The sequence below is a fragment of the Peromyscus eremicus genome, chromosome 6, assembly GCF_949786415.1.
Source record: "Peromyscus eremicus chromosome 6, PerEre_H2_v1, whole genome shotgun sequence".
NCBI lineage: Eukaryota > Metazoa > Chordata > Mammalia > Rodentia > Cricetidae > Peromyscus > Peromyscus eremicus.
Window position 1 is genome coordinate 81,994,525 of NC_081421.1, and position 19,232 is coordinate 82,013,756.

Here is a 19,232-nt window from a genome sequence, read left to right on the forward strand (position 1 = left end):
AAGGTATGCCAAAGGCTGGGACACAGCTCAGCAAGACAGCACTTGCCTACCAGGTAGCCCAGGGTTAGACTCCCCATCACTGCAAAATAAAATTCGATTCAATGTAAACCTGACCTATTACTCAGTACCCCTCCGATCTCCTTCAAAGTTTTTTTTTGGGGGGCAGTAACAGCACACATGTGGTCAGAGGACTTGCAGGTTTCTGAAGGTCACTCAGGTTGTCAAGGCTTGGCAGCATCCACGGAACTATCTTGCTGACCCTTTAATTTCCAGTTGCTCAATTTGAAACAGTACTAGATTTTTTTGTAGTAGAGCATTTCCTTCCTTTAATGAGATTTTTTTTCCCCTTAAAAGTAGTTGGTACAAATGTCTCCTGCTGGAGCACACTAAACACTTTTGTAAGATAACTTCTGAGTGCTCTTCAATTGGCCAATATTAGCCAGTGGGTTAAGACAATCCCTAACAGAAGGTCATTATGCTGCAATCAACATTCTCTTTTGATCTCTATTTTTTGTTCTAAAAAAGATCTTAGAAATTTTCAAAACATACTTGGTGTTAATACAATCCAAGTATGTCAACATCACCTTTGACATGGACAAAGTGAAAAAGCCACTGAAACATAACCCCCTCTCCGCCCCAATAAACCGTGCCATTAAGAATTCTAGTAAACAGCCGGGCAGTGGTGGCGCACGCCTTTAATCCCAGCACTCGGGAGGCAGAGCCAGGCGGATCTCTGTAAGTTCGAGGCCAGCCTGGGCTACCAAGTGAGTTCCAGGAAAGGCGCAAAGCTACACAGAGAAACCCTGTCTCGAAAAACCAAAAAAAAAAAAAAAAAAAAAAAAATTCTAGTAAACAATCTACAAGGATTAAAAAGTGTACAGGGGCACATGTGCACACCACGAGATGGTGTTGAAGTCAGAGGGCTCTTTCCTTCCCAGGATGAACTCAAGTCTGGCTTGGTGGCAAGCACCTTTACAGGCTGAGCAATGCATGGTTTTAAAAGTCACTTTTGCTCAAGATATCCTCTACACAAAACTGCAGACATTTTACCAGTTTCCACAATATTTTTTCTTAAATGTTAACAAATGGGGGGGAAACCAACACCCAGGATAAAGGATTTAATCCAGTATTTATTCCATACTCATGATGGTTTTCTGAAATCAGAATACAAGTCATAAGAACAATCTATCAAATAATTTGCTGATAGTCTTAAATAACGCAGCACTGCATTAGTTAATACTTCTGTCCTAGATTAAGTTTAAAAACTCAAACAGCAGTCTTCATTATCAATAAAAAAAGTTCTGAATTTTTAAAAAAGGATACTCTATCAAGCTGTTTCATAATTTAAGTATTCTCCATTTATAAAAATGCTTTGGAAGCTTGAGGCTTGAATGCTTCTTACTCATGTGCCCGCCCTCTCCCAATCACTGGTCAGTATAGGGCTGCTGCAATGCCAGGCTTTACACATTTTTTTTTAATATAGTACTTTTAAAATCTGAGAAAGAATTCAAGGAGGGAAAAAGCACATGTCAATGTAGTTTAAAAAAAAAGAAACTAAGTGAATAAATTTTAGGCATACTAACAGTGTCCCTTTGAGGTAGAATGCTAAAAGGACTTTTGATCAAATCACAGCCTAATTTAAACCTCTCATAAATTTTCTCTAACATTAACTGTGGAGAATATTAAGTATAACATATTAACAAGAGCTTCCAAGGTAATATACAGTGGACAAGAATGTTAACCCTACAACTGTTGCCTTCATGTATATTGAAAGCACATAATTCTCCTAAAACAAACATCCAAGATCCATTCCCAAAGTCTTTAGCATTCTATTATGAAAAGCACAGCCATGCTAACTTCAGTACACAACCATAATCCCACACCTACCAAACAAAAATAGAATTAGTGGCAGTTTATTGCCTTATACAAATTTAACCAACATGGCAACCATGCCAAAGGAATTAAAACATTTTCAGGACATATGTACAGACTGTACATTTTAAAAACAAACAAAAATGCAAGAACAATCTGTGCATCAGGTGTCAACTCAACCGGGTGAAAACATCAATGCAATAAATGGGATTACAAAGGCACTTCCCTACACAAAAGAAATGAAAACACAGCCTACAGGGAGCTCAAAGAGTGCATAACTACTGCACAATCTCAACTTGGGGGAGAAAAGCAGAATTTAATCAACATTTATAGGATTCAATGTGATCCAATTTTACAAAATCTTCACACAGCCTCATCTTTGTTTTTATGTTCTTTCTCTTGGCTCTCTGGCTCTCCACTCTGGCTCCTCTGGTGATCCTGTCTGTCTGACTGGTCCTTGCCATCCCCATGCTCTCTCTTGTGGGAGCGGTCTTGGCTTCTGCTGCGCTTTCTAGACTTCTCTTTGCTCGGGCTGTGTTCTCGTTTTCTCAGCTTTTCCACACTGCCAGTTCTTCCCTGACTACCACTTCTACTTCTCTTGTTGGACTTCTCTTTGCTTTCGTTTTTATGCTTGCTCGACTTGTCTTTGCTCCTACTCCTGCTCCGCTTCCCTGCATTTCTGCTTCTGCTTCTGTGTTTCCTCTCCCTGCTTCGACTTCGGCTGTGTTTCTTCTTGGAATCCTTCTTGTTGTCTCGGTGTCGCCTGTCCTCCTTGTCTTCTTTGTGCTTCTTCTCCTCCCCCTCCCCCCTACTCCTCTGCTCCTTGGACCGCTCTCTTGACCTCTCCCTGTCCCTTTCTCGATCACTGCCTCTCTCCTTATCATACTCTCGATCTCGCCTCCGACCTCGCTCATTTTCTTTCTCTCTTTCCCGATCCCTGTCTCTTCTATCCCCTTTCCTATCACGACTCCGACTGCGAGTTCTGTGCCTTTCCCTGCTGCGGCTGTGCCTGCGTTCTAACCCTCGGTCGATACTTCGCGATCTTCGCCTTTCCTTCTCTCTCTCTTTGGCTTCCCGCTCTAGTCGCTGGCGTTCTTTCTCTCTCTCTAATTCTCTGTCGAAAGAAGATCCATGGCCCTCCCGGTGATGACTTCTACTTCTTGATCTTCTTGGAGACCTCCGTGGACTCAGTGATCTCCTTGGAGACCTGAGAGAAGAGGAAAGGAAGAAACTGGAATAAATATAACACTAGAAGGGCCGAGGTACTTGTAGCTCAGTAGAACACATGCCTGGCATACTCTCAGACCATTGGGACTGACAGTCAATACCAAACACTCCCTAGTACTCTGCACACATGAACTAACCAAATCTACTCTAAAAATTTCATCACCTTACATACACACCAAGTATCATTAAACTTTGGATAGGTGCAGCTTGTGGCAGAGTGCTTGCTTAGCATGTATGCGTATGTCAATGCTCAGCACCAAAGGGGCACAAAAAGTAACTGTTCTCACTATAGATGCACAATTTTACTAGAAATGTGGTGGGAGAAAAAACCCACTATTTTTTGAAGGGGAATAACTAAACCAAACGTCTGTCCTAAGAACTTGTCACTCCCCAAGAATCGCCAACTTTGCACAGGCCCATTTAAAACAGTAGCTGCTACATTACCTGGACCGCCTTCGCTCAACATGCCGGTCTAGTTCTTCAACGCCTTCCTTGCCATCTTTCTTTATTTTTCTAGGTCGAGTTTTAATCTGCTGATCAATATTCTTCTGAACTGGAACTGGAATTCTCGGAAACAAAGTGGAAAACCACTCCAGTTTTGTGAGAAAGGAGCGAAGCATCTCTCCAATGGTCATTACACAGCCTCCGCCAGCTTTCACATCTAGGTCCTATGAAACATAAAAGATACCCTACTGGTTAAACAAAAAAACCATTATTTCAACATATACGTGAACACTAAAAAAAAAAAATTTTTTTTACCATCTTTGGAATCAAGTATAAAAAAACTAACAGAAAAATTTCAATTTTTGTATCCTAATCTGGTAATGAATGAAGACTATTTGGGCTAATTGTATACATGCAGGTGAGAACAAACCCTGCAGTCTCTTGGGCATAAAGGAAACTGACTCACTCATTAAAAAAATATGAAAAAGCCCCTTACATTGTTAAACTATGTGGAACAGTATTTAAATTTGTATTCCACATGCCTACACTTGAGGACCATTTGTACACATCAGACCTAGCACTGAAACCTGGCTATGTAGGAACTACTTTCAGATAATGCCTGTCTAAAGGTTATCTTTTAACAGCTGCGATCTAAAATGGAGCCCTGCTAAAACTGGAAGCAATAGCAAACCAACTGCCATGAAGCAGTGAGGTTTCTAAAGTTATGTACAAAAGAAATAAATGAACAAAGAATTGGAAACGCATAATCCATGATGACCATTGTCTCTGAAAAGGGTCATTACCGCATGAAGGCCTTCTTGCTATGCCCTCTCACAGCTCAGGACATGTTAGTCAGCTATTGTCAGTCCCAAACCTATAGTGCAAGCACACAAGGAAAGTGAGATTTGTTATCTAAACAGGAAAACAAGAGCTAAAGGTAAAACTGCTTGCACTCACACACATTTAAGTGTTCAGATATACAGTATTTCCAAATATAATCGCTGCAGATATCTAAAGAAGAAAACATATGTTAGCTCAAATAGAGGACCTCAGGCTTGTAAATACAATAAAGAGCAGATAAATCAGAAGCATTCAGAAACCGAATACAACAATTTGAAAAGTGCTTTAATCTTTCTTTAAAAAAAAAAAAAAAAAAACTCATGTAAATAGGAGAAAAAGTCGACAATCATGATTTTCACCTAACTTTCTGGATCTTTTGAATTAAATAAACAGCTCGGTAAACAGGCCCAAAACAGGGAAGGAAAATAACCACTGCTGGGCTTGATAGGCATGCTTGTAACCCCAGCAGTAGGGAATGAGACAGGATCTGCAGTAGTGGAGGATAGAGGCCTTCCTTTCTCAGCTAGTCCGAGGCTAACCCAAGTTACATAAGACCTTGTCTCAAAAAAGTTTTTCCTCTATGTCTACATCAGTGAGATTTTTTTTCTAGGTAGGCATCTAACAAAAATGAAATTTTCATTAGAAGCATGAATTCATCAAACAACAACAAAATTCTTTTAAGACAAGGCCTCACCCTGGGTGGCCTGGAATTTACTGCAGACCAGTCTGGTCTGAACTCAGCAATCCACCTGCCTCTGCCTAAGTGCTGGGATTAAAGGTGTGCCATAATAAGCATCAAACAAATTTTTGTTTGAACTCAGGAAGTAGCTGTTAACTATACCATACAAACAGTGATAAAAAGTAGATATATCAATAACCATTGCTTACAGCTGAATATATGTTGATACTCTAGTCTTCAATATGTAAGTAAATTAATACAGGCATGATTTTAATCTGACTCTAGCCTCGCTCATCATGTCCCAGGGCTTGAGATGGTGACCAGATTTAGACCAAAACAAACAAACAAACAAAAAAACAAAAACAAAAACAAAAACCCTAAAGTGCTAATCTAATTTAAGGAAAAGAAATGTTTGGGTTTTTTTGGGGTGGGGTGGGGGTGGAGATGGCAGTTTTGGGGATCAAGCCCAGAGCCATGCACATATGAGTAGAGATGAGTAGTAAGTTTTTTAAATTTTAAGCCTGGTCTCTAAAAAAGTATACTGTGTGAGAAAGATAGACATAGGCAGGCATGGCGGTAAATGCCTGTTCGTAATCTTAGCTAATTAGGAGGCTGAAGCAGGAAGATTACAGGTGTACGGTTGTCCTGAGTATCTAGCTCAAAAGGAAATGGAAAAGAAGTATAATTATTTCCTCACCTTGGAAAAGTGTAATCGTCAGGCCATTTAAGCCAATCCTAACTCTCTAAGTCTGTACTTATAAGCAAATATGAACGGTGCTGTTTGAGAAAAGTCACAGGAAACAACCAAAGGTCCAGGGGTTTAACATGCCTATAGGTACGGCAGCACATGTCTTCTACCACCTTAGAAAGTCACTATCAGCTGTCCAAGTTAGGATCAACACAATACAGTCTAATTGGGAAGAGAAAAGGTTATTATTCAAGTTATTAAAACATACTAACTCTTAAAACATATTCAAATAACTTAAAATTTTAACCTAACACGGAAAAGTCATCAAGTCTTAGCAAGAGGACAATAATCCCAAAAGTAGGACTGAAATAAATTTACAAAAATTCTGAGGACATTAAACTTCAACAAATAAAAGATCAAGAGCGGAGTAGCCCGAAGAAAGCTGATTCCCCTTGCTGACATACCTCCTCATCATCAAGGAAGGGCTCAAACCAGTCCCACAGGTCTGTAGGGGGTTGTGTATACCTAAGATCATGAAAAATCTGTTAGTTTATGGGAATTAAAATAAAATGTTTATTTAAAAATGAAGATAAATGCATGCGTACCTTATATACATAAATCCAAGGGCTCTGATATATGTAGAGTCTGTATGTGTTATGAGACCCATCACTTGTTTTCGAGTTAACTTCAGAGTAAATAATTTGTATAACAGGCAAAAAGCTGTAGAAACAATGCCTCCTGTTCCAACACCTCGAACCTTTAAAGGAAAACAGACTTAATAAAAAATAATAAACAGATCCTTAATGCCTATTGATTGGTGCTGTTTTAGGTATCAATAACCATGATCTAGAATTAAAAATAGAGCATAAAACTAATACCTCTCCTAACCTAATTCAATGGAAACTTGTATTTTGCATTTTCGAAAAAAACTGGAAAAAAATGCACGTACTTCTACTTACCCCTCCGCACATCCCCGTCTGGCCAGCTGTTTTCCTGCTTCCTTTCTCCCACGGCTCAACATGTGTGACCTGGAAATAAAAAAGAGGAAGACAACAAACATTCGTACTCTTCAGAGTCTGAGTAGAGCAAGCTCAGTTCACAAGAGCAATTCTCCCCAAGTGTCGTGCCGCTGTAGTGTGTCATCCACACCACCCTGCACTCACACTAAGTACAGAAATCACCTTTGGGAAAACTGCTCAGACAGAATACTACCAAATTATGAGATTTAACAAACCCCTGGCATGTTTCAGAGCCGACAGCTCATTAAACTAGCTTTATAGACAGGTCATACCTATGTGGAGGTCACAAAATTTCTACAATTTCCTACATTTGCAAAAATTATTTGGTACTATTTTATCTTTTATATAATTAAAAAAAGTTCTCACTCTAAGGAAAAAAGCTTTTGCAGTCTTATGGTGAATTTAAATCCACATAATAAAGTGAAGTTTTCTAGGGCTTCTGATGTTGCTCAGTAGCAGGTAAGGTGCGTACTTAAGGCCTGGGGTTGGGGGGTAGGGAGGTGGGTGTGAGATGGGGGTCTCACTCTGTAGCCTTGGCAGGCCTGGATCTCACTACTTAGATCAGGCTGGCTCAGAACTTTAGAGAACCTCCTGCCTCTGCCTCTCAAGTGTTTGGATTACTACCACACTTAGCTTGGGACGTTTTATTTCTAGTTTATCTGGATCAAGTTCATTCTTAATTAAAGATTAAAATCACAAAGCCACAAGATCATTCAGCTTAAATACAAACAGAGTTTAAACAGTCAAAAGCTAAGTGTGACATTATTAATATATACCAAATATAATCAATAATACAGCACCATCTTTGCTAAAGGGAACACCCTACAAAAAAAAGCTTTACCTAAAAACTAGCAAAAAGCGCCAGACAGCAGTGGTGCACACCTTTAATCCCAGCACTGGGGAGGGAAAGGTAGGCAGATCTCTGTGAGTTAGAGGCCAGCCTGGTCTACAGAGCGAGTTCCAGGATGACCAGAACTACACAGAGAAACCTTGTCTCGAAAAACCAAAAAGTGCAAAAAGCTAAGGCTGAAAGAGACAAGCCAAAAATATTAGATCTGTTTTTGTTTCTTAAAACAAATAAACCCTGCTCCTTATTTCTCAAAGTTTTTCTGCCCATACATGGTAACATTTCATTTCAGTGGTTTTATACCAAACAAAAAACAAACCGACCCCCCCCCCATTTAAATTGAAGCACACAAAAAAAACCCCACATTAAATTGAAGCTGTTCTGCCCAACTCCTGCAGTTCTTTCCTGTTCCCAACATACAGTGTAAGTCATGCCCCACACAGCCCCCTGGGGCTGAACCTAGGGCCTTGTCCATGTAAGTGCAGTACCAGTTTGAATTGAACCACAATCCATTTCTATTCCTCAGAGTACCCAAAGGAGTGGATACAATGCAAAACTGGAAGCCTATAAATTTCAAAGATTATTTGATCCAAAGAAATTCACAATAAGTTTAGGTCATGTTTTATGATTTTATTTTTAATTACGTGTTTATTTGAGTCTGATCCTCTGGAATTGAGGTTACAGGAGGTTGTGACCTGCCCAATGTGGATAGTGGGAACTGAGCTTAGGTCCTCTGCAAAGGCCATAATATGCTCTTAATCCATGGGGCATTTCTCCAACACCTGAAACTTTCATTTTAAAAATGAATTTAAACATCCTTTCTGGTGGAAAAAGTGGTTTCAAAATACAACATTTGAAATGAACTTGAAATATTAGTCTATATTTTAAAGCAACCTCTCACAAAAGTGCAGGGACCCAGTTTTCAAAGTTAATTGCATAAATTTATTGTTCATCATACTATATCCACATTGAAAAGGTCTTACCTTTTAAAAGCTAGTTTTAAAAACATCTACTCCATAGTATCAGTTACACCTACTTAACAAGCTTTTGTAAAAGAACACCAAGAGTATTCCTGTACTCTATCCAGTTAAAAGATTTTGCTATAAAAAGCAATCAGTATCTCAAAAATCTCTCATTTACCTAAGCATGTAACTGGGAGAAAAGTAGGTAAATAAAATACATAGAGAATTTCTTTTTGTCAACATCTCCACATGTATATTTAGACGACAAAAAATGTTTGGTCTGTCTCAATTTTCTAAGTGTCAAGACAAGAAAAATTAGATGCATTTTATTTTACATGCTCTAGCGAAAATGCTTAAAAGACATTAAGACTATTAATACTCATTAAAATATAAATTAACTTCGGAGGCCTGGAAGGTATTTTTTGAACTACCTAATTTGCAAGAAGTGGAGAATCTAGTTAGCGAGACCAAAATCAATGGCCCAAAAACAAACAAAAAACTAATTAGCCATTCATTTAACCAGGGAAATGCATTTATGGCGATTGAGCATGATTAATAGTGCATACCTCTACCTGCGACCCTGGGCTGCTCCGAGCCTCGCTGCAAGACTGAGTCAATCCTGCTAACGAAACAAGAACTGAGACAAGAGTGCAGTGAGGAGGCGCCAGGTGAGCTCCCCAGCACAGCCAAGCCAGCACCGACCCTGCCGCAGAAGCCCAGGGCCCAGATAATTCTAATTATGCCCAACGCACAGGTGGCTGAGACCTCCGACTCCTGACTTCCTGTCGGGAAAATTTCCAGGCCTTCTGTACACCTACCTCTCTGCACTGGCACACCACGCCACCCTCAACCCTCCCGGCCCGCCCGATACACTCACACTAACCAACTTCTGTCTGGATTGGAGAGTTAACGAAGAACACGAGGCCGACATTCAAGTAATTACTTCAGTAATTCCGCTGGCCCGAGGGGCAGCAGGAGCACTACCAAGTGAGTGCTTAGTCGACACGGGTTAAAAAAAAAAAAAGGAGTCATTTTTAAAATGGTCAACTTGGACGGGCTTCTGGTATTCCTTTCCTCCTCTCCCTTAGCCCTCTTGCCCAACAGCTCCCCGGGGAGGTTGGGGTAGGTTAAAGATCGACTGTGGCGGGCTCGCCCGGCTCTTAAAAAACACACACACAACCTGAAAAGGAAAAAAAGAGGGCGGCCCTACCCCGACCCGTCCCAAAGCAGCCGTGAGCCGCACTTCTCCCTCAGCCAACTTTTCCCCCTTCCCCCAAAGCCTCAGGTCGCGGCGGGGAGGGGGCGCTCCCACCGATTTCCGACCACCCGCTCTGGCGAACTTACCCCCGTGCCGAGGCCTAGAGGATGCGTACCTTAAAGAAGATCTCGTCCACCACCGCGTGGTAGGTCTTGAGCTCGTAAAGCTGCACTTTGAAGTAAGGCGACGACAGGATGTTGGTAAGGATCATGGGGTTGAGGTTCATGGTCTTCTCGTTGCCCCACAGCGGCAGCACGTTGCCCTGCTTGCCCGACACCGCCGGCCTGGTGACGCCGCCGCCGCCGCCGCCGCCGCCACACTGCTGCTGCTGCTGGGCCACGGCCGCGGCCGCCTGGTGCTGCGGCTGCGAGTTGCCTGTCAGCGCGGGGCTGTTGTTAGCCATGTTGCCGCGGCAGGAAGGAGGGCGGGCGGGAGGAGGGGGCCAAGCTCGATCGCGCTCTTCGGGACAACGGTCCCGGACCTACTCCATGGAAGGCCGTCGGGGCAGGGAGCCCGCCGCGTTGTGCCCCAGCCGAGCGAGGGACTGCGACTGAGACGCCGACACACGGACCCCGGGCCCCGGGCGGACGCCAGACGCAAGCGGCGAGAACTCCGGGCGCGAGGCGGAGCGGGCAGCCAAGGAGCGCGATCTCTTCCGCCAACTGCCCCTGGGAACAAGATGGCGGGCCCAGCGGAAGTGACGCCACACGCCCGGGCGTTCGAGCTCAGCCCGTGGCCAATCAGAGCCGCCCGTGTGGGCAGGCGGTTCCTTTTCCTGGTTGCGCGAGGTCGCTGCGTGCCGGATCCGCTGCGGCGGGCGGTCCGTGGGCTGCGCTGGTCGGTTTCTCCTGGGAGTTTGGCCCTCGGGGCAGGGTGTGTAGACCCAATCGCTGAGTTTTAAGAATTTTTTTTTTTCCGGTGGTTTGATTTTTCTAGAGGCAGGGAGGGGGTCTTGTGACCCTTACGTACTTGGCGAATGCGTGATTCTTGACTCCTAGGGAGCATCCGAGGTCTCACGAGTTAATTTTGTTAAAGTTCCCCAGAAAGAACTAGAGTCAGAGAATCCCACTTCTCTGTATGACTCCAATAAAGAGTCATTGAGGCTTTCTTAGAGGTGTGTCTAGCTGGAAGTCATAGACAGTCTCAATTTATCCACCTAAGATTGGGATAACATTTTAACTGGGCTGTGAGCATTAAAGAAAGTACTCTCAGCTGGGCGTGGTGGCGCCCGCATTAATCCCAGCGCTGGGGGAGACGGGGCAGGTGATCTCTTGAGCCTGAAGCCACCTGATCTACATAGTTCCAGACACAAAAGAACAAAAACCAGAAAAAGCTGCTACCCTACCTGGACTGCTTTCATAAAATCAAATCGATCTTTTATACTTTTTAGATAGGGTCACACTATAGTGGAGACTAGGAAGTAACCCAAGCTGGCCTCAAACTCAGGAAGCTCTTCCTGCCTCAGCCTTCGAAATAGTGGGATTTCAGTCGTGAGCTACCACATGTAATGAGATCGTTATATGGTACAGCTGCACTGGGCTAGGCACCAGGTAAGGGAGTGGGAAGTGGTGGGGATGGTGAAAAGGTATAAAGGAATCACAAGGGTCAGTTCCCAAAGGCTACTGACAACTTAAGATTAATGCAGTTTGAGAGTTAAGGCTATAGAGCTTGACGTATCTTAGATGGAAATGGGGTGGGCATTTCATTGGCAAAGAAGAGCCTAAGCATAGAAGCCAAAATTAGGCTTATTAGATGATAAGTAGTCCAGTTGGCAAGAGGCCAGGAGATAGGCTTCTAGGGGGAGGAGTGGCAATAAAATGCCTGTAATGTCAGAATGAAACATTAAGAATTTAATTACACTTAAACCAGATGTTACCCGACATCCTTATAGCGCGTGTGTCATGTTTAAATCAGGCTAGGCTTGGTTTTGGTGGCCACATCTGTAATGCCAGCATTCGGGAATCTGAGGCAGGACAGTCAAGAGGCCAAGACTAGTCCGGGCTAGATAATAACAGCCTGACTTTAAAAAGAAAAGGTCAGGCTGTTGGTGGTGTAGTTCAGTAATAGAATACATGCTTAGTACACGCAAAGTCAGTTTAATCCCAACATATATGCACACATTAGGGGCTAGGGATGTACCTCAGAGGGAGCGCCTTGGTTTAGCAAGCAAGAGTTTTAGCCCCACCACTGGAAAAAGAAAATAGTTCATATATATAATTGTATCTATGAATGTCTATTTAATGTCTACTTTGTATTACTAGTGCTAATGTTTCTGGCTTCAGTCCATTTTCCAGAGATTGCCAGAATAATTCCATCAGGGCACCTCTGCTCCTGGCTGCCATCAGGTGAGCATCGTCCTCAGCGGAGTGCAATCCAAATCACCAAAATCCAATGACATTTTTCACCCTATTTAATTTCTGGCCGAGTTGTATCTTATCATTTATTCTTTTCTGGAAGCTTTTGGGTTAGGAAGTTGCAAGGTGGAAGATCTTAGTTTCAGCAGCACGTACACAGAGAGGCAGGAATGGAAGACAGGATGCTGGGGGAATGAGCAATGAGTTGAAACCAATTGCTCCCGAAACTGAATCCTCAGAGGGAAATCCAGTCAGTTCCGTATGCAGTCTTGACTTTGCAAGTCAGCATTTTGCAAGTGACTAAATGACATATGTCACTTTGGGTTCTATGAGGGGAGTGGTGATAAGAGAGTACACCACTAAGACCTCGATTCCTCTGCACCAAGGAGGAGTTCCAGCAGGGTATATGTGGTGAAGATGAACTTTCTGGATGGAGGTCATACACTTGTGGAGTGAATGAAGAAAGGCTATTGTGTTATTTAAGGAGAGATTTATTTTGGGTCATGAGTTCAGAGGTTTAAGTCTGTTGTCACTTGGCTTTGTTACTTCTGAACCTGTGTGTGCTGGTATTACTGGTGTATCTCAGGGTTCCTTGCGGAAGTATCCAGGTTCTTGTGTCCTACAACAAAGAATCTGATTAGGGACATGTGATTAGAATAGAGAGAGAATATTAGAAAGAGAAAGCACTCCCAATGGGAGTGACTAGTGAGCTGAGAGAAAGGCTCCCGAATTGCTGGGCTGTGAGCCAGTATGACACTTTATAGGACATTTACGTACTACCTGCCCTGCCCCTCTCTGGTTTGTATATGGCAGGCTTTTGTTGAACATACTCCCTTTGCTAGTGAAGCCCAGGTGGGGAAGGGAAGGGTTTCCAGTCTTTTTTTTTTTTTTGGCCAGCTGGCAGCTTCCTCTTCCTCTTCTGGTTTTCTCTGTGTAGCTCTGGCTGTCCTGGAACTCAATCTGTAGTCCATGCTGGCCTCAAACTCACGTGATCTGCCTGTCACTGCCTCCTGAGTGCTGTGATTTAAAGGCATGTGCCACCACCACCCGGCATCAGCTGGCTTCTTTTAAATGTTGATTCATTATTATCATTATATATTTTGAGACAACGTTTTTTTTTATGTAGTCCAGTTGTCCTAGAACTTGATATGTAGACCAGGCTAATCTTGAACTCACAACAGATCTACCTTCCTCTGCTGGGATTAAAGGTGTGTGCTACCGAGGGCCAGTGTTAATCCTCTTTTTAAAAGATGTTACCAGCTGGCTGGTGGGGACACAGGCCTTTAATCCCAGCACTTGGGAGGCAGAGGCAAGTGGATCTCTGAGTTCAAGTCCAGCCTAGTCTACAGTGAGTTCCAGGACAGCCAGATCTATACAGAGAAACTCTGTCTTGAAGAAAAACAAAACAAACAAAACGAGATGTTCTTATTTTTATCTTTTTAAGTTTGTGTGTGTGTGTGTGTGTGTGTGTGTGTGTGTGTGTGTGTGTGTGTGTGTGTTGAGTGTATGCCACATGTGTGTGGATGCCCTCAGAGGCCAGAGGAGGATTCAGTTCTCCTGAAGCTGGAGTATATGGGTGCTGGGAATTGAACTGGAGTCCTCTAGAAGAGTAGCAAATACTTTTAACTGCTGAGCCATTTTACAAGCCCCCTCATGAGCTCCCTTCTAAGTTCATCTTGATGTCGCTTTCTGTAGTCTGTTCTGCACTCTGAGGCACATGATCAGGGAGCCTGTCACAGAGATGCTTATTCACCTGAAGTCATGCAGAAAGCAAAGAGAGACAGGAAAGGGTAAAGACAAGAGAAAGTTCTCAAAAACATGCCTTTGCGACCTCGCTCCTCCAACCAGCCCACCTCTGAACATTTCTGTTTCTAATAGTCCGTTCAAATTATGAATCCATCAGTGGGTTCAGGTGTGTCCAAACTGCAGCCCACAGGCAACCTGTGGCCCAACACTAATTCATAAACTTATTTAAAATATTAAAAGATTATGTCTCAGTTCTAAAAAGAGTTCATTTGCTTGGATCTGCAGCGTGAACTTTGTGTCAGTAGTTAGGGGAAAGAGACACAGCTGTGCACTCCTGTGCTCTTCACCCTGCCTGAGCAGTTCCCCTGAAGCTTTTTATGGACCTTGACGCTGGAAAGACTCAGGGCTAGCTGGTGTAGTGAAGCCAAGTTGGGAGTTTTACTAAAGATATTTTAATGTAGGTTTAAGCATGACAGTTAAAAGAAAGAGGCACTCCAAAGAAGTAAAACACATCAGAGAGTACATGTTTGGGCCTCTCAAAACAGTCACAGAAAGCAAGACACATCTAAATGCAGCATGGGCTTCTCAGAGAGTGAGCAGTTCTCATAGGTGCCATTTTGATGGCTTTCAAACCCAAAGGTTACTTAAATCTTTTTTACTCCCCTCTCTTTTTTGATAAGAGATATACATGAAGTGGCTCTGGGCATGCCTCAGATGAAATTATAATCTGATAAGGTAAAACCAAGAGCTACTAGGATTGCACAAAGGTTTAAGGCGTATCATTTCCCTGTAAATAGGGTTTCTGGTGGGAGTCCTAGAAAACGGCAGGCTTGTGAATGGCCATAAGCAATTGTTAATTGTGCAGGAATTCTTGTTCAGGGGTTAATGAGAGGTGTCAATCAGATGCTCGAGTTTAGGGGCTTTTCCCCTCCTTATCCTCTCCCCATTTTGTCTGCCTAAAGCGAGAAATCAGTGGAGTCGCCTTTCTAGCCTGCCTTATTTGTAGGTTTTAGTGTTGTGTTCTGGTCAAAAGGCTGGACACGCCTGGATCCACTAATAACCCCCGAACCCTCCTGGTGATTGAATGCACCACCTAAGGAACATGACTTCTAATGCATGAACTTCTTATAGCAAGGTTCTTGAACCTTCCCCCTCACTGCTACTTTTCTTCCTCAGAAATTTTGATGTGTCCTGGATTTATATATGGATAAAATACAGACAATGGGGACGTAGCTCAGTTCAATGTTTTCCTTTCTAAGAGTGGTCATCATGTCTTCACAGCAATAGAGCCCTAACTAAGACACATGTTAAGGAATGGTGGTAGGAAGAGAACTAAGCTTTTGCTTTCTGCTCTTTGTAATTAAACCATTATGTTTCTCTTTTATTTTAGGGGGTGGGGTGGGGCAGGGTCTCCATATATAGCCCAGGTTGGTCTCAAAATTGTTATGCAACCATGAATGACCCTGAACCCCTGATCTTCCTGCCTCTACCTCCTGGGTGCCTGGCTAGTTTATTTTTTCCTCCCTCCGTCTCTCCTTCTTTCCCTCCTTTTCTCTCCTTTTTTTCTTTGTTGTTGTTGGCTTGTGGTGGTGGTGGTGGTGGTGGTGGTGGTGGTGGTGGTGTGTGTAAAATTTGAGGAGCATTTTATTAGAGTTGGAGAGAAAAACAGTAGGGAAGGCAAACGGAAAATCCCCCGGCTGCTGGGAGGAGGGAGCCGGGAGAAAAAGTCATGCCCTTTGTGTTAGACACAGGCCAGCAAGCAACTGCAAAAAGGGGGTGTGGGTGTGGGAGAGGGTGAGGGTAATAGGGATGAGGGGAGTCTTCAGAGAAACAAGGAGAAAGTACACAATGTCAAGGAAAGCATGCTTAGGCCTTGGCTAGTATCTGGAAAAAGAAGGAAAAAAGCTATGTTGCTTTTTAAGTTAGAACTCAGAAAAAGCAGGCTGTAAGATTTGCAAACAACTTCCCCTGTTTCTTTTTTCTCATGTCATTTCACATTTTAATTCTAATTTCCCTCTTATTTTAGGGGTTCTTATTTTGTGGTGGACAGGATCTTATTGTATAGCTTTCTGGCCTCAAACTTGCCCTGTAGACCAGGCTGCTCAAGAACTCAGAGACCCTCTTGCCTCTGCCTCCTGAGTGCTGGGATCAAAGGCATGAGCCATCATCCCCATCAAATATATAGTTTTTACTTTATTTTCTTATTTGTTTTTTGAGACAAGGTCTCTCTATGTATCCCTTGCTGGCCTAGAGCTCACAGAAATCCGCCTAGCCCTGGCTTCAGAGGCGTGTGCCACCAACTCTGGCTCTTATTTTTTTTCTAAGGTAACTTTAATTCCCATGAGGATTATGGATTTGTTGTTGTTGTTGTTTCCAGATAGACTTTCTATGCTAGTTGCCCACACTGGCCTCCAACTCCCTGGCTGAAGATATCTGAATGCTAGGGTTACAAATGAGAGCTTCCGTGCCCAGCTGGGAATCTAAATTCTGATACAACACAATGTTTGGCCAATGACATTTTTGCAAGGCTTCCCATCAAGGAGCAGGGCCAAGGCTACAGATGGAGTGATCTGCTCAGCAGATGGGTCATGAATTTGTTGATACCAGATTTATTTTAAGCTTCTGGTAAGAAAGAATATTGTGAGGTTAGAGCTCAACTATTTGCCAAATTATTCAAGGGGAATAACCACCTGTGTGTGCTAATAGACACAGGCTGCACAGTGATTATCACACCAGGGGCCAGGTGAACTTAGGTGATGGGCTCCATATCCTTCTTGCCCTCTTGCTAATAATTGTTTCTGCTGTAAGTCAAAGCCAGGGACTGGGCAGTCCTGGGGAGTGCCTTCTCAGGATGGCCTATGTATAGCTATGACCCCTTTTAAGTGAAAGTCTCTAACAGTGTTGTTGGCAGAGGATCCCCATTTGGCCATGATGTATACTGAATGATCAGTCCCTAGCTGATCCACATGCTAGTGACTTCCCTGCAAATGGATAATCCTTCCATATCATCCCAGGAAATTGGGGTGGGGACGAAAGAGAGAGAATCAAGATGTTAGCACTAGACACTAATGCCAAAGGAATGTAATGCAGAAAAGGAACCATGTGGATTCACCAGGCTCATGTCCAGGTTCTGAGTAACCTAAGTGGGATCAGTGATGCAGAGAAAACGTCTCAAGTTGGTGTGCTATAAAAATACATGGTATTCAATACTATTATCTTAATTTTTTTCTTGTACTTTTTGAAGATAATATAATTGCATCATTTTCCCCTACCTTTTCCTCCCTTCAAGCCCTCCCATATTCCCCTTCTTGCTCTCTTTCAAATTCATGCCCTCTTTTCTTCATTGTTTTCTCTCTCTCTCTCTCTCTCTTTCTCTCTCTCTCTCTCTCTCTCTCTCTCTCTCTCTCTCTCTCACACACACACACACACACACACACACACACACACACACACGTATATATTCCTAAATATATAAGTACAACCCGCTCGGTTTGTATAATGTTACTTGAATGTGCCAGGAATTGATTGCACACACCTTTAAAACTAGCACTTGGGAGGCAGAGGCAGAGGGAAATAGATACCTGAGTTCAAGGTCAATGCAGTCTAATATAGTGAGTTTCAGGCTAGCCAACTCTACATGGTGACACTCTGCTAAAAAAAAAAAAAAAAAAAAAAAAAAAAAAAAAAAAAAAAAAACCTAAAAATACCAATACTATTCTTTAACAGTCCCTTGAGCTGGACATGATAGAATATGTAGTCCCCAGGTGGGTCACTTGAGTCCATGGTTCAAAATCAGCCTGAGCAATGTAGCAAGACTCCATCTCAAAAATAAAAGGAAAAGCTGGGCGTAGTGTCACACCCCTGAAGCCCAGCACTCAGGCAGAGCAGGCAGATCTCTATGAAATCTAGAGCAGCCTGCTCCACATAGTAAGACCTTGTCTAAAAAAGATATTAAAAATAGTTTTATAAATACGTTCCATATAAGTTTGTGAGGTTTATCTGGAGATTCAGACTTTCAGCTTGTCTTAAAAGAATCACTTTCCACTTTCTAGATACTAATATATCTGCATCTAAAACAATGCTACCAGGCAGAGAGGGTGATATGTGGCTCATGCTTAGCATGTTAGAGATCTGGGTTTAATCCCCAACACCAGAACTCACAAAACAAAAAATAAGCAGGGCATGGTAGTACATACAAGGTTGGAAGGTCAGGAGTTCAAGGTCATCTTCAGCTATGAAGGGGGTTTGAGGCCAACCACCTGGGCTACATGAACGCCATTTCAAAAGTAGACACACAGGCTGGGCAGTGGTGGTGCACACCTTTAATGCCAGCACTTGGGAGGCAGAGGCAGGCAGATCTCTGAGTTTGAGACCAGCCTGGTCTACAGAGTGAGTTCCAGGACAACCAGAACTGCTACGTAGAAAAACCCTGTCTCGAAACCACCCCCCTCCCCCCAAAAAAGCCTCCCATGCAAACATTCAAACCAAACCAAAGAGAAATAATAAATAGTCCCAACCCCCAACAAAACAAGAACCCCTCAGAGCTTTATAGTGTGGATGAATAGGATATAGCCATGCATGTCTGTAAATTCAGTACTCAGGGGATCACAAGTTCATAAGGGGAGCTCCAGGTTAACTAGAGCTAAATAAGGAAACCCTCACTCAATAAAATAAATAAAAATAGATGTGACCAGGTCTAATAGCATGTGTCTAGCTTTAGCACCATGGAGGCTGAAGCAGGAAGAATCCAGGTTTGGGGCTAGCCTAGCTTACTTAGATAAACTGTCCAAAAAAAAGTGTTGATTTGGGGATCAGGAGATGACAAAGCCTGGAAATGTAGCTCAGTGACAGGATGCTTGCCTAGCTTTGCTTGTTTTTCATTTGATTATCAACACATCAGAAGAAAAAAATGTAGTCAATTGGCTGATTAGAGTGAATATTGTAGTTTTCATTGAACACCTTTAAAAGAACTAACTTATGTTCAAATTGTTATATTAAATTGCTATACTTATAAAAAATATAACATTAAATTATGTTATAATGCTCGTACATTTGATCTTTTAGAACTACTTAAACTTTTGTTTGAGATGGGGTAGCACTGTGTTGCCTGAGCTAGTGTGGTGGTTTGAAAGACTATGGCCCCCAAAGGGAGTGGCACTATTAGGGGGTGTGGCCTTGTTGGAAGAAGTGTGTCCTTGTGGAGGAGGGCTTTGAGGACTCATATGCGCTCAAGCCACACCCAGTGAGACAGACCACTTCCTGTTGCCTGTAAGTCAAGATGTAGAAATCTCGGCTC

General features: G+C 42.9%; 1 protein-coding gene across 1 annotated transcript; it reads right to left on the reverse strand.

The window, feature by feature from the left end:
* Positions 1-1,110: 1,110 nt before the first annotated feature.
* On the reverse strand, positions 1,111-10,514 carry Prpf38b (pre-mRNA processing factor 38B). Its single transcript, XM_059266112.1, has 6 exons — positions 9,952-10,514; positions 6,710-6,778; positions 6,356-6,507; positions 6,215-6,275; positions 3,544-3,767; positions 1,111-3,079 (listed from the first exon to the last, which is right to left on the reverse strand). Exons 1-6 carry the CDS (start codon positions 10,237-10,239, stop codon positions 2,236-2,238), a joined length of 1,638 nt encoding a protein of 545 aa, XP_059122095.1. The 5' UTR covers positions 10,240-10,514; the 3' UTR covers positions 1,111-2,235.
* Positions 10,515-19,232: the final 8,718 nt, after the last annotated feature.

Excerpts from the sequence above, each read along its gene's own strand:
- Prpf38b (XM_059266112.1), bottom strand. The coding sequence starts at position 10,239 with ATGGCTAACAACAGCCCCGCGCTGACAGGCAACTCGCAGCCGCAGCAC. Across the intron at positions 6,508-6,709 it reads AGACGGGGATGTGCGGAGGG|GTTCGAGGTGTTGGAACAGG; the intron begins GTAAGTAGAAGT and ends TTTCCTTTAAAG. Across the intron at positions 6,276-6,355 it reads CTTGGATTTATGTATATAAG|GTATACACAACCCCCTACAG; the intron begins GTACGCATGCAT and ends TCATGATCTTAG.